Here is a 17,272-nt window from a genome sequence, read left to right on the forward strand (position 1 = left end):
CCCTCGGGAGGGTCACACATTGCAGGCCATAACCTGATTTCCATTATTATATAGTTGACATTAAAGAAGAAAGAGTCGTTCACTGTCTAATGGGGTCTTTTAACCACGTGCACTTAGTCAATAGGTGAGTAGATGTTGCTGCTTGTATCTATCTACCGTACACAGTCGCTACGTGTGAACAAGTGTATTTCTCCCCGGTGTTGTGGGTGTCCTGCCTGTCGTGACACTAGGACGGAAAGGTAGGGACGACGCTGGTCGCGGGACAAGCTTTCTTCTGTACAGCGGAGAGAGGAAGCCTGCGGAGAGCCGAAGCACCGCTTGTAACTACATTTGTTAAAACGTCATATGACATAATCCCGAACCGTTGACACTTTATGCATGTGCTAATCAAAAAAAAAAAAAAAAAAAAAAAAAAAAAAGTAAAATAAAGATTTTAAGAGGTTAAAGTATATTTATTTCATTTCGGCTTCTTGTCAGCTCGCCAAGCCTGTTTGCTGCGGGAGGAGTCATCGGCCCCGTGATGCTCGGATTTCTATTAGAGGCCAGGGGCAGAGGAAGCGGCTCAAAGCTGTGATATCTCTGTAACCCTTATTTTAGAGAAACCAGCTCTCAAAGATCTATTAATTCCCAAGGGTATGTAATCCCTGACCGCCTGGGTAATTAGATGGCAGAGGATGTCCTTCTGCTGGAAAAGCCTCTGTCCCGGAGGCTTTGCTGAAGGCTCCAAAGGGATGCGTGACCCGGGGGTGCCCTTTGCCCAAAACCCACCCAATCTGCCCCAAATTGCCTGAGCCCAGGTCAGGGAAAGCGTAAACCTGTAGTAGCCTGGGTTCAGCTGAAATGAAGACACAGACACACGCGGTTTGGCACATACCTGGGCCAGGAGCCCAGGTCTTCAAATGTGTTTATTTTAACACCCTCTCCCCCCGTTTTTGGATAGCCTCTTGACAAACCACTTTAACAGTTTTATTTACAGTAAGAAAAATAAATTACTCTTACAGATGAATGTATAATATTATACACAATAGAGATACAGTGCAATAACAGCATTGATTTGCTTTCACTCGCTCATAAAGTGCGTCGTAGGGGCTTGACTTTACCATGACCGAACGGTAACTGCACATTTTCCTTTGAGATCAACTCTCCCAGTCAAGTTAAAACAGTTACATCAAAATAATTTGCTGTCCTGATTGCTCTGAAGCGTCCTCGTTGCTGGGAAAGCAGATGTGATGAGAGGGGAAGGAACAGCAAAGGAACAACCTTGGTTTAGACACAATTGACACCAAGCAGAGTTTACAAAGGTGATTACTTCTGTCCTCAGCCTCTCCAGTGCTTTATCCTACAGCGTTTTTTGGCTGGCCTTAAGATCCTTTTCCTTATGACAGTCATTTGTAGCCCAAGCCGATGGGTTGGCAAGCGCAGCCGGAGGGACCTGGCTTTGCTAAGCCATTGCTGGGCTTGGAGCTGGGGACAACCCCCATTCACAGCCCCCAAAATTCACATCCCCCAAATGCAGGGGCAGAGGAGTGGTGGGCCACCCGTTGTGATGTGGGCCGGCTCTGCTGAACATCTCCTTTATCTCCGCAATGCTCCGTGTTGCAAAGTTTTCCAGCAGGAGTGGGAAGGCTCAGGTCTGCGGGTGGCCAGGGCAGGGGCAGGGCAGCTCTCAGCGATTTTGCAAAAAGCAATGGGACTTTTAACAGAAGTGGTGCAGATGGCAGAGACGGAGCTGTTAGCAGCAGCACGGCCACCTCGCCCCGAGAAAAAGTCGCGCGTGAATGAGAGGAGTTGCAAGGGGACACCATGTGCATCGAACAATTACTCCTGACAATCAAAGGTAGCTGCTGATTAGTTGTTGACAAGGAAGCAAGCGCTTGATGCTGGTCAGTACACATCAATACAAATGATTATCAAGATCATTTTTAGAGACACCCCCCCCAGACGTGATGCTTTGACAAGAAAGAGGTACTTTGTCCCCCACCAAGAACAGTAATGGTTTCTGGGGCTGTTACGCCAGGTTCAACTAAAACGCCTTTTTTTTTTGAGATGAGCAAATTGTGGCTGTCGTATCAGGACCGAAATCCTTAGGGTACCACATTTCTGTGTTTTTTCTGTGCTGACTGTGCCCCAAAACCAGCACCGAAGGGTGCCCGCCTTGTTTCCCACCCCTCGTGCAGCTTTGCTGGCTTGGGAGGGTTGGTGCTGACGGCCAACAGAAGGGGGCCCCAACAGCCAGCAAAGCAGCCCGGTGCCCTCACCGATGCCCAACATCCCCACTCAAACCTTTCTCCAGTGAAAGATGTTCTTTGGGGGAAAAAAATAAATAAATAAAATAACAACACCGAAAGGAAGGTGCAGTGAAATGGTCAGAGATTTCCACACCCCAGTGCACACCGCGTTACCTCAGGCCCCTTCACCTTCCTCCTCACCTCACCCTATTTCTTTTTACCCTGTTCTTTCCTCCTCTCACCTTACCCTGTTTCCACCAGTGAGCGTAGGATACACAAGAAAACACAACTGTGGGCATGCCGAGGTGTGCCCAGAGCTGCTGAGCTCGTGCTGCATCTCACTCAGAAATACAAAATGGGAAACGAATGCTGCCTTCCAGAGCAGCGTGTAGAAAAACATTTCCAAAATATTCACAATGCTTCAAAAGTGGTTAAAACTAACTCTGCGTTGGGTGCTCACACCAAGGAGCTGCAGGGACCCGGCTGCAGTTACAGAAACCAGCGGAGAGGAAAGGAGCAGAGAACGGTGTGTACATATAGCTAGGTTACTCTTTTATATATAACTCTGTATAAATATATATATATTAACTTTTATATGCATACTGAGTCGACACTGTACCTCCTGCCCATTGCCCAAGGTGTTTAGAAAGGAAATGAGGGGGAAAAAAAAAAAAAAGAAGAAAGAAAAAAAAGAAAAGAAAAGGAAAAATAAAAAGGAGAGTGGCCACTTCTGAAAGGTAGAAAACAAGTTCAAGCCCCGTCCATGCTTTGGACGCTCTCAGCTGCTTTTTCACGCACTTGGCTTTGTGGGGCTGGACCCGGACAGACACACGGTGCTGTCGGGTGGCTGTGACCCCCCCACAGCATGGGACAAATCCTGTCCTGCCCCAGCGGATCGGCTGGTGCCCACGGGCAGCTCCGTGCTCTCTGCCCAGCCCTCTATGGGACCTGAGCAAGCCTGGATCCCTTTTGGGATGCGACCCCCCCATCCCTGTGCAAAGCAGAGTGGAAGCCAGCCTGGGGGGGGGGGGAGCTGGGCCAAAAATCACCTTTTTTTTTTTTTTTTTTTTGGGGGGTGGGTTCCTTGGGTGCCCCCACCGCCATCAGCCCTGCAGCAGCCCAAAATAGAGGCAACCCCTAAAGTGCCTTCAGCCCCACAAGTCCTTTGAAGATCCCATGGAGGCACCATGCCCCCCCCCGGCCCCATCCACCCCCCTCCAACTCCCTGTGCTTCTCCGGGGCTGCCCCTTCCCAGCCAGAGCAGCCCCCCCCGTTATTGCATAGCAGAGCAACACCTGATTTTGGGGCCCCCCCACCCCACACACATGGGGCTCGCCCCCCCCATGCTCCCAAAGCCGTCCCCCACTCGTGGCCCCGGGGGGGCGGCAGGACCACCGAGCCCGCTGCCTCCTTACCCGAGACGAGACAAACGCCATCCATCGTACGGAGATCCTCTTTCCTTCTTTTTTTTTTTTTTTTTTTGGTGTTTTGTGTTTTTAAATCAAAAATAAAATGTGTACGAAAATAACATTTCTAAAGGAAACCATTATCGTTCTTTGCTTTCTCCACTCTCCACCTCCCTCCTCCTTTTTTTTTTTTTAATTTTTTTTTCCTCTTTTTTTTTTTTTTTTTTTCCTTCCCCTTTTTTCCTCTTTCCCTTCTGGCCACCTGCCCATGGAGCGAGATGCGCAGGCCGGGGCTGGGGGGACAAGGTGGGGGGGGCTCCTCCCGGTGGGAAACGTGGATGGTGGAGGGGAAAAGGAGGAGGAGGAAGAAGAGGCGAGCGAGGGAGCTCCTCACACGTCGCTGGACGTCCTTGGCCTGGAGGAGAAGGCGGAGGGGACGCAGCCGCAGCAGGCCAGCCAGAGCGACTTCTGGATGTCGGGGTTGCGGAAGGCGTAGATGATGGGGTTGATGAGGGAGTTGCAGGTGGCGGGCAGCGCCAGGGAGTAGGTGTAGACGGCGGGGTAGCTGGAGTCGGCCACCAGCGAGTAGATGGCCAGGGGGATCCAGCACAGGGCGAAGGTGCCGAGGATGAGCGAGAGCGTGGAGAGCCCTTTGCGGGTGGAGGTGGCCTGCGCCGTGGCGATGAACTGGTGCTGCACGGCGATCTGCTGGGCGTGCCGGAAGGCGATCTTGCAGATCTGCAGGTAGAGCTGCAGCATCAGGGCGAAGAGCAGCAGGAAGGCCACGGCCAGCACGGCCGCGTTGTCCTTGGTGACGGGGCGCAGCACGCTGCAGGCGCTGGGCTCCCGCAGGCAGTTCCAGCCCAGCAGCGGCAGCAGCCCCACGCCCAGGCACAGGGCCCACATCAGCAGCACCGTGGCGCAGGTGAAGCCCAGGGTGCGCTCGCTGTGGTAGGTGAGCGCGTTGTAGAGGGACAGGTAGCGGTCCACCGTGATGGCCAGCAGGCTGCAGACCGAGGCGGAGAAGGCGGCCAGCAGCAGCCCCGCCGCCCCCAGCTCCGCCGCCTCGCTGGGGGGCCGCAGCAGGTAGCGCACGGCGAAGTTGCCCACCAGCCCCAGCCCGGCCAGCAGGTCGGCCAGCGCCAGGCTGCCGATCAGCACGAAGGTGGGAGCCCGCAGGCTGGGCGTGTAGAACAGCACCGCCAGCACCAGCGCGTTCTCCGCCGCCACCGCCGTGCCCGTGGCGCACAGAGCGATGTCCCAAGGGCTCACCGGGCCCCCCACGCCGCCCCCGGCCGGGGCCCCCCCTCCTCCTGCTCCTCCTCCGCCGCCGTCGCCGTCGCCTCCTCCTCCGCCGCCTCCCGGGGTCGCCGGGACCGGGCCCCCCCCCGCAGCCGCCGCCGCCGCCGCCGCCGCCGAGGGCCAGGCGCTGGGCACCGAGGCGGTGCCGAGCCCCGGGAGCCGCTGCTGCTGCTGCTGCGGGGGCTGCCACGGCCCCCCCAGGGCGCCGGGGCCGTGCAGCATCGCTGGGGAGAGAGGGACAGGCCGGCGGTCAGCGCGGGGGGCGCACGGACCGGCTCCGGTGGAGCCCCCCCGCAGCGGAGCCCGGCACCCGGCAGCCTCCCGCAGCCTCCCCGGGGGGGCACCGGGCTTCTTCTCGGCTCCCCCCCGCCGTCCCCTGCTCCGCATCCCATGCCCATCCCCTCCTCTGCCCCCCCTTCCTGTCCCCATCCCCATCCCCATCCCCATCCCCATCCCCATCCCCATCCCCATCCCCATCCCCGTCCCCGTCCCCGTCCCCGTCCCCGTCCCCATCTCCGTCCCCGTCCCCATCTCCGTCCCCGTCCCTGTCCCCGTCCCTGTCTCTATCCTTGTCTTCATCCCATCCCCATCCCTGTCTCCATCCCCATCCCCATCCCCATCCCTGTCCCCATCCCCGTCCCCGTCCCCATCCCCATGTCCCCCCCCCCCAATCCCCTCTGCGGGGTGCCTGTGTATGTGTGTGTGTGTGGGGGGGGGGGTTCAGCACCCCACCGCTCCCTCCCCAGGGCACGGCCACCTTTTTGTCACCCGTTTTTAGCGCAAAGCCCCCCATCCCCCACCCTTTTCTTTCCTTTTTTTTTTTTTTTTTTGGCGAGTAAAAGCCGCTGCTATTAATAGGCCAGCCCTCGCATGGATGCGGCGCCGCTGATGAAAGGAGAAGGCAGCGGCTGGGGACAGCCTGCGTTAACTTTCTCCTTCCCTCCTGCCTTCTCCTCCCTCGCAAGATGCCGCCGCAGGGCGTCCCCCCCCCAGGTTCCTGCAGCCCCCACCGCCGGCTCCTGCCCTGCTCGGTGCCCACCGTGCCCCTGCGGAGCCCCCCTGGCCCTGGGGGGCTCTGCCCGCCGCCAGCCCCCCGCCAGCATCGCCCTTTCCCTTCCCATCCCAGCCCGGGGCTGTCGCCTTACCTGGCTCTAAGGCTGGAGGATCAGCTCGTTTGCCCCCGTTTTTATTTTTCCCCCTCCCGCTCCTTCCAGCCCTCGGTGTTGAGCCTCATTCCTCGGCGAGCATCGCTAATAACGTTGGTAGGTAGCTGGCATCGCCTCGCACTTAATATTCCTGCCCCATTGGATCTGCTGATAAATCTCAACTCTGACGTCAAAGTCTTCACTTGCATTCATGATCCAAGCCTGTGAATCAGAGCGGCTGTGAGCAGAATAACAACGAGGCTGGCTCCCCGCTCCGCCGCCACGCGCGCGCCCGCCGGCACGAGGGGCCGCGCACCCGCGCACGCACGCCCCTCCCGCGTGCCCCAAGCGGCTCCCCAAGGTCAGGGCTCGGTGTAGAGGCCTGCAGGGGTCACAGCCCCCAGGGGAGGCCAGGCCGTGTGGGTTTTTTCCCCACCCGGTGCCCAGGGATGTGGGGATGCCGAGCGGGGAGCGAGGCGGCGTGCTGCAGCTGCTCCCCGTGGGAGCCAAGCAGCCTGGCGAGACGCAGAGCCCGAAGGCACGGTTATCTCCCAAGGGCTCTGTCGTTCCCAAAGGGAGCTGCGTCTTTGGGGTGGGCTCTCTCTGACCCCACTTCTCCCCCTCTGGTGCTGGTTTCATAACCTGATGCTCTCAGCCCCCTATCTCGCGGGCTGGAGCTACGCGGCGCAGTGAGTGCGGTGCCACCACGGGCACGCAGCCGCCGGGGTGCAGGGACACCGTGACACTCCGCTGGGAGCGGGGGCTTCGGCCGCCTCCAGCCACTGCTGTTAGGAGCAGACGGGCTCCCCGTCAGGCTGAGACCACACAAGGGGAAACTGGGGAGGCTCCCGGGGGTCCCGAGTGGCCTCTGCTCTGAGCAGCGGTCCCCTCGCCCACCCCATGCGCACCCAAACGGGGCTCAGCTCGCCCCAAACCCCGCGGTGCTCGGCTGGGACCTCCCCGTCCCTTCAGCCCCTCCAGCACAGCCCCATGCGGGCAGCTGGGTGCCAGCCCCACAGCAGCCCCAAACCACCCTAAATCCCCCTGGGGGGCACATCACACCCACAGCCCTACCTGGGGGCACATCCTGGCTTAGGGGTTGCACTTTTTCCATTAAAAACAGTGGCTGGCATCGAGCAAGGGACAAACCCGTGAGATAAACCACCCAATTTCTACCCTCCTCCATCTGTAGAGGATGATAACTGAGGTGCCAGTGCCCGGCGTTTTCACCGGCACCCCCAGGGACATGACCCCAGCACCCCAAAAAGGGGACACGACCCCACTGCTGCGTGCACAGGGACAGGAGCCCACTGCCAGCACATGGGGACGCAGCCCCCACAGCGTGTGTTTGGGGACAGGCCATGTCAGCGTGGGGCATTTTTCTAGAAAAAAAGGGCTTTTGCTTAATTTCCCTCACCTCTCGTGGTGTATCGGGTGCTGTGCCCGGCTGCCCCATCAGTGACTGCTTCACCTTGGCCTTGATCCTATAGCTATAGGAAACTCTGCAAGCCTGCAGGGGAGATAAATTATAAAAATATTAGGGTAAATATTCGTGATAATGGCCAATTAACACCAACCCGATGTGGCACAGTAGATGGGATGGGATGGGATGGGATGGGATGGGATGGGATGGGATGGGACGGGACGGGACGGGATGGGATGGCAGTGGGGGGCTGCCCCTTCCATCCACCTTTCCGCCACTTCCCTTCATTTTTTTGTTTTTATTTTTTCTTTTTTCCCCTCCCCACAAAGGTCAGCTCTCTTGTCGGAGCCAAAGTCACGATCCTGGCCCCCGATCGCGCCGTAGCTGTGTTTGATGAGTCACTTGGTTCACAGGAACAGGCTGGGGTTGCTATAGAGACGGCGCGGCGGGGCGAGGATCCCTTCGTTACCCTAATCACTTCGTGTGACGGAGAAAACCCAGCCACGAGCGATTCCAGGCTGAGCTCCCCTCGCACGTAACTCTCTGGCACAGTTTCACACCCCGAGCCCTCTCCCCACAGTGCCTCGTGGCACGGGTTTCGGGCAGGAGCATCCCTTCCCCATCCCTCGTGTTTCTGGCAGGAGCATCCCTTCCCCATCCCAAATCCTGCTGGGAGAAACGAGATGCAAGCACGGTGACAGCAGAGCTGAGCCTGCAGCGCTCAAGGTATTGCAGAGAGCTCATTTTGGGGAGCTTTCCATTATTTTGGGGGTTTATTTCTTGACGAGGATGTGTCCCCTTAACCCAACCCAGCAAAATGCCTGTGGGCTGCTCCATCGCAGCTGCTCCCAGAGCTCGACCCTCGCTCCCTTGGGATGGGATGGGGTCCCCGTCTGCCTTGTGGGGGTCTGTCCCAGGTCCTTCTTGCAGGGTGCCCCCATCCCTGCACCCCAAGACCCACGACCCCAGAGGGGACAGCCGGGTCCTCGTCCTCTGCCCTGTGGGGAGTGGGAGATGCACCCAAACCATCGCTGAACCCCAGGGGTTAAACCCAGTCCCAAATCCCTGAGGCCAGGACCGCCTGCGGCCAGGTGAAAGATGAAAAAACTCCCCATCAGGGCTTTCTCCATCCATTTATTTTATTATTATTTTCTTGCAATGCACGGGAGGCAAACGGCTTCCTAAAACAGCCAAGCCCAGCGGCGTCTCCCAGAGGTGCAGCCGAGCGAACCGGGGGATATTTTTATCCACTCTTTTTTTTTTTTTTTTTTTTTCAGAAAACAAAACCCAGCCCAGGGAAAAGCACCCCCATGATCTGTGAGAAATAAACCCAGCCCAGTCCAGGGGAGCATCCCTGCGTGCTTGTGGGCACCGAGCCAGGGGACGGGAGCACCCGCTCACCACAAATCGAGAGAAATTCAGTGGATTTCACCCCAAGGCTCAGGGGCTGTTGGGACTGCCTGCCTGGTTAACTGGAAATAGGGCGGCGAATGTGCTGACCAGGGGCAGGTGCCACGTGCTGGGAGGATGCAGGTGAGGCAGCCTTGCTGAGCTCGCTGCCAAGCCTTTCATCCTTCAAACCTTTCCAGGTGGCTTTTTGGAGACCCCAGAGCTCTCTGCAGGTGTGCTGCCCCCAGCCTGCAGCCTCGGCCCTCGGGGGAGGAAGGAGAGGAGGGTCTGCGGGGCAGGAGAGCGGCTGCTCGGTGCTGCAAGGCATTGGAAATCCCAGCTGCTTGCACAAGCCGGGCTCCCTCCCCGCTCCGCCAGCCCAGCGTGTTATTTTTTTCAGGGCTGGGATATAATTAGCGCCTGTTCTTCAGGAGCTGCCGCTCACCGTCACGCCACGTTTTCTTTTCTTAGGAATATGACTAACTTGCAAGCGATTAAACACGCTCAGGGAAAGAGAGGAGGGGGGAAGCAAATTATTTTATTTTTTTTCTCTCCCTTGGAAGAAAAATAATGATTAAAAAAAAAAAAAACACCTTCAGGAGGGTTTTTGCAGTTGCAGAGAGCGGAATAAACTCGAGGAGCGACGTGTGGCCAGGCATGAGGTGGCTGTGGGTCCTCCCAGCGAGGATGCTCGCGGCCATGGAGAGCACCTTCCTGCCCGCCTCTTCCCTTCCCCTTTGGGGCACGACCACCGCTGGCACGGAGGAAGCTCTCATCTGCAGCCCCCCTCGGCTGAGCCCTTTCAGCACAGCGGGTTTCTTGAAGCTCATCTCCTCGCCAGCGCTGCTTCGAGGAAGGACACGTCCCCCGGGACCGCAGGCGGCACCGCTCTAATTACCGCCACGCTGCGGCCTCCGGAGAGCCCGAAACTGGATCCCGCTGCTTCAGATGGGTTATTTCGGAGAGGTTTGGTGCTTTGTTGGAAGGTATTTTTAGCTTGGAAAGAAGGAGATAATGTGGTTTCCAGCCCGCATGGGAGTTCTGCCCTCCCCGAGTCACTGCTGTGTAACCTGCTGGCAGCGCCTGGCTCAGACAGCTGGGAAGGAGAGCCCAAAAACTTGTTCTCCCAAATTCCTTAATGGGCCTCTTCCCACCGGGGGGTGAACGGGAAACGCCAGCAAGAGCAGAGCTCAGCTTTCTGCTGGGTCTTGGGCTCAAAAAATCGAGACACCCCCAAAATTCACCATTAGTTTTGTGCTCGCTCTAGTTCCATCCTCCAGAACCCAGGTGAGTAAGGGTAAAATCCCCATTTGGATCTTTACTTAAATAGGGATAAGGCAACGAAAATATTTCGGCTTTGCACTAACCCATGCAGTGATCTTCACCCCACCCCTTGTCCCCAGCTTTTGGGGGACACCCAGGGACCTGGCACAGCCAGCGGGGGACTCGGCCAGGCGGCCCCAATCCGAACTGAAGCAGTTGCAGAGAAGTTTGAAGGAATAAACTGGATTCTTTCCAAACTCATGCTCTTTTGCTTGCAGAAATATTGTGACTCAAAATCTGAAAATGAACAGTTTAACATAAAAAAAAAAAAAAAAAAAAAAAAAAGGAGGGGGGTGGAAGCGTTGCCAAGAATAACACATCCTTCACCACCACCGCGTCCTCGCGCGGTTTGCCGGGAGGTGCTGAGGGTTTGCTGGTGCGAGCTTGGAAGCAGAGGGACCTGGAGGAGCTCTGCAATGGGGCGGGTGTTTTGGCAATGGCACATTGCAGCCGGAGGTTTTACCTCTGAGATCCCAACCCTCTGCTCCAAACTGCTGATGGGCACAATGTCCGCGCACAGCGGGGCTTCCCTGCCCTTCCCCGCCCTTCCCCGCCCTTCCCTGCCCTTCTCTTCCCATTTTTCCACGTGGAAGGAGGAAATTCAGGCAAAACAGAGCGTGAGGACACGGTCCCTGCTCTCCGCTGCCTTGTTGCCTTGTTGCAGTACATGCAGGCTGCTTTCGTGCTGAAGGAAACAAATGCACTAATAGAGTGCTAATTAGGAAACTTAATTACAGGCGAAGTTACTCAGCTCCCACTGAAACCTGCCTGCTCTTTGCTTTTGTGCCTAGAGAGAGGCAACCCAGCTATTTGTTTCCATCCTGGCCGAGGGCTGCTGGTGGGGAGCAGCCTGAGGCCTGCCCTGGCCGCAGGCTGGAGCCCCTCCCTCATCCTCATCCTCATCCTCATCCTCATCCTCATCCTCATCCTCATCCTCATCCTCATCCTCATCCTCATCCTCATCCCTGATAAACCCAGGCCCTACAGCCCTGGCAGCCACCACAACACCCCGCCAGGGCCCTCCGAGTTTCTCAGACAAACGGCAGCACAATCCTTGCCCCCGCTTTGCTGGATCCGGGTGTCACAGGCGATTCCCGGCCTCATGGCACCAAAAACATTTTGCCCTCAGTTAATTTGGGCCAACATATCCAGAGTAATACCTTTGGGGACCCGATATTTTGGGGCCTTCACCATTTTTTATTAGCCTGGCCTTCAGGTCCGGCTCCTCCTCTCGGGGTTCCTGAGCTACCCCTGTCCCGGCCCTCTGCTTCCCTCAGCACGGCGGCTTCTGGGGGTCAACCAGGACACAAGGGGACCCTGAAGCCCCAGAAGCTGTTGACACCTGAGGCAGGACCCTCCGTAGCCTCCCTGCTGGAGGGCAAAAGGTTTCAAAGCGGCTTCTCCATCCGACAGAGCCTCTGAAGGCTGCAGCGAGCTCCCCAAACCCTTCGCTTTCCTCCCTGTCCCCTCTGACCACAGGAGACCGGGAGGCAGAAAGGGTGAAACCATCTTTCAGAAGGAAAACACGAGATGGCCCGCGTGTTATCCCACCCAGTCCTGCCTCGTTTTTAACCTTTTGTACTCTGGATTATCACCTACGGGCCTCTAATCCCAGCTGGTGGCTGCTTTCAGGCTCGAGCACGGCAGGCTGCCTGAAGGTTAATTAGTGCAACGACAGCAGGGCTTCACATGCCACAAATTAATTGTGTTCCAGGGGATCGCTTCCTTTTGATGAACGCTGAGGACTACAATGGGAAGGTTTTATTTGTCTCAGGGGCCTGTGTTAGTCTATTTTCTTTCTTGCAGCAATCACATGCGATTTGCTTTAAATTTACCCTAAGCTGAGCTGGCACGGTGACTTTAGAAACTCCTGCTGGTCACTGAACACGCTGAGCACAAACACAGCCCACAAACAAGGCGATGGGCACGGGGTGGGCTTCACCCCACCCCAGCACGATGCTCTGGAGGAGGCCCTGAGGGTCAGTGCAGGTGCAAGCATCCCTCGGGGAGAAGGAGACAGAAGCAGCCCCCGAATCCTAGCAGCCATCCTGCCCTGGTGCTTGGAGCTAAACCCACCTTCCCCAGAGTAAAAATCAGCTCTATTTATTTATTACTAACATTCGGCCCAGCAGGACAAGGACCAGAGAGTATTTTGAGTCTAAAAGGTGCTTTCACAGAGCAGCTGTCACTTTGGAACCTCATTTGCCTCTGCTGCATTCTGACTTAGTCCCGTGAATTCCTGCACACGGGAGCAGCCCTGAATCGAGTTTTTCCTGTGCAGAAGCGGCTGACACAGAAACAGACCTGTCCCGCGATGAACCTGAAAGGCTCCAAGCATGTAGTACTATTTTTGCTTTTCAAATGTCTCTGTTCCAGATCAGTCAGATAACATTTGCAACAAAGTCTTACGGAGTCCAACAGCAAGGGGTAAAGGAGGGAGAATGGAAAGAAATCAGAGGGAAAGGTGATGGTGGAGCTGCTGCAGGGGCTGCAGAACGGACTAGGGAAAATAGCAGGGACAGGGTGGGTGTCAGGGGAAAAGGCTCTGGGGAGAGGCTCCTTCGTTTACCAGCACACTGCCTGTAATCTACAATGAATTATTCAGTTCTCTTTAGTTTAAGCTGCTCCCGCACAGGTTATATGCACAAAAACACAGCGGTCAGAATCACTCAGCCAGCCAACACAGAGAGAGAAGCTAAGGAGAGTGACTAAGCAATTACTTTTGCTTCTGCCTTGGATTGCAATTCAAGGAAAAACACTTGGGCCATGTGCGTTTGATCATACGTGACCTTTATTGGAGACAGGTGGGGTCATTTATTATACAGAAGTAATATCACACCATTCTCTTCCAACTTAATTCCTTTTAGTTTCCTTATAAATCTGTAGCAAAAGTGCACTTTTAACAGTTTTTAATCTATAGTATATATCTTTCAATATTCTCTCTCAATCAGGTATTTGTAAAAATGTATCACCAGATATACAAAATACATGTCTAGTGTACTACATTAATTTTTGTATTTACTGTTTAGATTATTTTTAACTCAGTGCTCTTTTTTATTTTTTGCAAGACTTTCTGATGACAGGCTTCTGCTAGCGCCACCAGGAGAGGACTCACGGCTTGTAATGGGAACAAGGGGAGAAGACTCGTAGCCAGGAACAGTTTTCCACACAACAGGAACAAGATGACAAGGATGCTTGCTGTTATTCAATGTCTCTTAAAATGACAGTACTCTGTATAATAAAAAATAATTTAAAAATGTCCATACTTTTTATTTTCTGGAGAAGATGTGCGAAGAGAATGGAACCTGTACTAAGCTGGAATCCGACGGCAATAACTGGTTTGCATTTTGAAGAGAAGTTAACTGCTAACATTATGCTTCTGGTCATGGTAAGGAGAAACAAATACGTACAGCCACCACAAGAAAACATTTGCGGATTGCTGTTTTCCTGAGGACAATATTTTGGTAAAAACTCTTCTATCCTGTACAAGCCATGGAATTGCATAAGTTAAATGTCCTCAGGAACAACAACCACTGATATACACCATGAACGGCCATACTGGAAACAGACACAAAGAGGACAGCTCTGGTGTTATCTAACAAGATGAAGGAAGGAAAATATTAATTTCCACTGGTAGTTTAGAGCCAGCTGCGACAAGCTTTGGCACAGTAACAGGACTTTTCAGAAAGAAAATTACATATGTTTTTCAGAGATTTCATACAAACTCCCGTAGTCTTTTCTTTCTAGTTATCCTTGAGATTATAATATATACACACGTAACGGATAATTACTTAATTTCAGTCTTCAAAAGACTAACAATTTCCCCTGTTAAGCAAGGCCTATAGAGGTAAGACAATCAGAAGCATTTTTAGGGGGGTTATGATTCCCAGATCGGTGCAAATGTTACCAACAGACGACGAGGAACACGTAGCAAGGCCATGTCTGAGCTGGTTGGCTGGTTTTCCTTCTTACATAATCATTATTGTGAAGAACAACTGGGTTAGTTTGGTAAATAATGCTTCCCTTGGTTAAGCCTTCACAATTAGTGCTGTTTCTGTGTATTAGCATAGATTCAAAATGCTAGTTGCATCAGTTTACTACGTATTGAATGAAATGTTGAACAGATCCTGTTTCAGAAAGAGGGCACTTTCGGTTTATGCAATAGCTCCAAGAAATGCTGTAACTTTAAACTTTCTACAGCAACTGGTTGCCAGACATTCTTCAACACATAACTGCTTTTTTGCTCCCCTTAAATCTGCAGCAATGAGGCTCTGAGTCAAAACTTCTGCTTCAAAGCAAAAACGAACATTCGGCTGAGTGTGGATAGCCCTATACCTTCTGAAGAAGAGACAGAACAGTAAAAATAAAAATGCAGAAAGAAGCAGTGCCGTTAGTGTTATCTAAAACCAAGGTAATGCATAATGGGGAATTTACAATGCTGCAGTCAGAGGTTTTTTTGTCTGTTTTTTAAAAAAAATTACAGACTTGACATTTCCAATATGTCTTAGCTTTGTACTGCTTCTCAAGTCTGAGTCACCAAAAATATCCAGCAACCAGCTGCTGTTCATATCCTAAAATATGCCTTCAGCTGACACTGAATATTGAAATCATTCTGCTAAAATACAGAAAAACGACGATAGAAACCAAGGTATAGCCTCAGGCCAACATTAAATGGTAAAAATTCTACAATGCTACTTTTAAAACTCTTCTTCAGTTCATGAACAAATAAGCAGCCAGGTTTCAAGTAGAGGTAACACAGATTTTGGAAGATAGCACGTAAAAAAAGCCCAGAAAGAAAACTGGAGCAAAAGCTCTTCTTGTTACGGCAGTCAGCACTAATCCTCCAAGAAATGGCAGAGAGAAACCTTTATTCGCCCTGCTGGATCTGTCCTGGTCCTACAGCAACAATGAGGAACTGCTTCTGCTGTCACAAATATGTTCCACTTGGACATATCTTGATCCCTTTTTTCTTTTTATACATACATATCTTTTGTCTTAGTCTCTTGACTGGTAGAAGAGGATATATCCAGACTCTGAGTTTTTGGAAATGTCTGATGTTAACCCATAGAACTCTTCAATGGCCTGGGCATCAATTTTCTGGAAATTAACGAGAGGCAGAAATTAGTCTCAGTCAAACACCACTTTAAGAACTCTTTTCACAAATAAAATTGTTATTTTCCAGCTCTCAGCAGTGATGCTGGAGAGCCACACAGTATTAGTACAATGATACTTAAATATAATTGAAAACAACAAAACACACCAAAATATTTTCTCCACTTGTTAACTTATTCACTATTGCAAATAAGTGAATCAACAGAAAATAATTCCTCTCTGAAGCGGTGCACTCTTAAGCTGGACCGTAAAAAGAGGGAATTAAAATCATCCTTAAAATATTTCATGACATTTTTATTTGCCTTTTCATTCAGATCGGAGTTACCTTTCCTGACCATAGGTCTGTAATGTAAATGAAAAAAAAAAAAAAAAAGCAGTCAATGATTAGCAAAGAAAGATTTTGCATAGTTGGGAGCACGTAAGGCCCTTCTTGAGCAGATTTAACATTTCAGGTTCTTGTGACCCTCTTACACACAGAAGTCCTGCAAGTGCCACTGGTTAACTATACCATGAAATCTGTGGATCACACCCAGTTGTAATCCCCTGGTCTTATGAGAGCTTTTCTTCCTTTGGATTTGCTGGTACAAAGCCTGCTGGAATGTTATCACAAGATCTGTGCTCTAAGAGAAATAACTTATTTGCCATATTAATAGAATTAAATGGCTTGCTTCTGCTTAGAGTTGTGAAATACTTTAAATGTCTGGAGGGCATTTTAAAGGGCTTTTAAAGATGCAAGTTCTACCACGCTGATTCAGCTCCTGAGAACGACTGGCTTCACATCACTGACTTGGATCCTGCAGTCAGTGGAGAACAAGTGCAGAGATTGAAGCACTGAAATAAAACACTCCCAGTGGCCTGTGCTGCTCAGCACTCCACACTCGTTTTAGGATTTTAAAAAGATGGACTCCGGATTCAAAGATGAGAGGCTGTAGCCTGAACTTGTTGAGGAAGACCAAGGGGAGAGTGGTCTAAAGTAAAATAAAGAAAAAAAAGCTTTTTTTTTAAAAAAAATATTTTTATTTCCCAAGGACTAGAACTGAGGAAGCAAAGAAGCACATAGAATACGAGTCTCTGGGTCGAACATGTCTGCTTTAATCTCGAAAGGGAGTAGCAGAGATCAAGCTGCACCTACATTTTAAGAGAAAGGGACCACGCAATGACTGCATCAAGGAGCCTCCTCGGCTACAGAATCCATTTGGCAGCGTGCTAAATTGTTGCTCACCGAACAGACTTCAGCATCACCAGCAAGCACAAAAGCATTGCTTGCTCGAAGTGGCGCTGCCAAACAACCCACAAGCTCAGGCCACCCTTTTCCCAGCCTATCTGAAGACATTTTTCTTGCATTTGGTGCTTAAGTTTCCAGAAGTTACATTGACCACAAGACTAGGCAGCGGAAAAGTCTCTCTTGAATAGTTTTGTTAAACATTTACTGTTAAAATCTGGGGAAGGGGGAGAGAGATAAAACATATTTTGGCTCTTTCTCTCTCCCCCCCTCCATTTCTGGACTTCACAGAAGCTGAAAGCCTACGCTAACGGCATTTGCCTTTTCACATGGTTCACTAAAATAATGTCTACTTCAAATTGTTAGATACATGCTTTAATAGAAAGATAGCAAAAGAACATTTTCTAGTCCTTGTAATATATTTAGCTGACAACTCAAACATTTTATTTTAAGTGCCAACTACTTTGCCGTGCAATCAAGTCTATTTCCACTACTACTCATTCTGAATGCAACTCAAATGTTTTACATAGATTAATTCATCCTACAGATATTTTTAGTGTTATCATGGCAAAAACAGCTTCCTTTTTAGATTCCACTATCCACAGAAAACAAAGTAGAAATGAAAGAGGGTTATATAGACTTTATTCTTCCCATCCTAGCTAGCCGTGTATGTTGTGGACAGCAAAGTTTTACCTGGTTGCAGCTTTATAGCAACTGGTTGA

The 17,272-nt window shown here is 52.0% G+C and overlaps 2 protein-coding genes across 5 annotated transcripts in view; both read right to left on the reverse strand.

Annotated features, from left to right (window-relative positions):
• Positions 1-862: 862 nt before the first annotated feature.
• LOC137863623 (G-protein coupled receptor 12-like) lies at positions 863-6,582 on the reverse strand. Its single transcript, XM_068696924.1, has 2 exons — positions 6,082-6,582; positions 863-5,160 (listed from the first exon to the last, which is right to left on the reverse strand). The coding sequence occupies exon 2, from the start codon at positions 5,156-5,158 to the stop codon at positions 4,025-4,027; it is 1,134 nt and encodes a 377-aa protein (XP_068553025.1). The 5' UTR covers positions 5,159-5,160; positions 6,082-6,582; the 3' UTR covers positions 863-4,024.
• Positions 6,583-12,985: 6,403 nt separating this feature from the next.
• Positions 12,986-17,272, reverse strand: part of LOC137863566 (ubiquitin carboxyl-terminal hydrolase 12-like) — a 30,279-nt gene continuing 25,992 nt past the window's right edge. For all 4 annotated transcript variants that reach the window (XM_068696798.1, XM_068696795.1, XM_068696797.1 and 1 more), the window contains exon 9: positions 12,986-15,313. In XM_068696798.1, coding sequence (XP_068552899.1) covers positions 15,212-15,313 — 102 coding nt within the window. In that variant the 3' untranslated portion in view covers positions 12,986-15,211. The remainder of the gene's footprint in view (positions 15,314-17,272) is intronic.

This window comes from Anas acuta, chromosome 13 (genome assembly GCF_963932015.1).
Source record: "Anas acuta chromosome 13, bAnaAcu1.1, whole genome shotgun sequence".
NCBI lineage: Eukaryota > Metazoa > Chordata > Aves > Anseriformes > Anatidae > Anas > Anas acuta.

What these genes read in the sequence shown, in the direction of transcription:
- LOC137863623 (XM_068696924.1), bottom strand. Translation starts at nt 5,158, where the DNA reads ATGCTGCACGGCCCCGGCGCCCTGGGGGGGCCGTGGCAGCCCCCGCAG.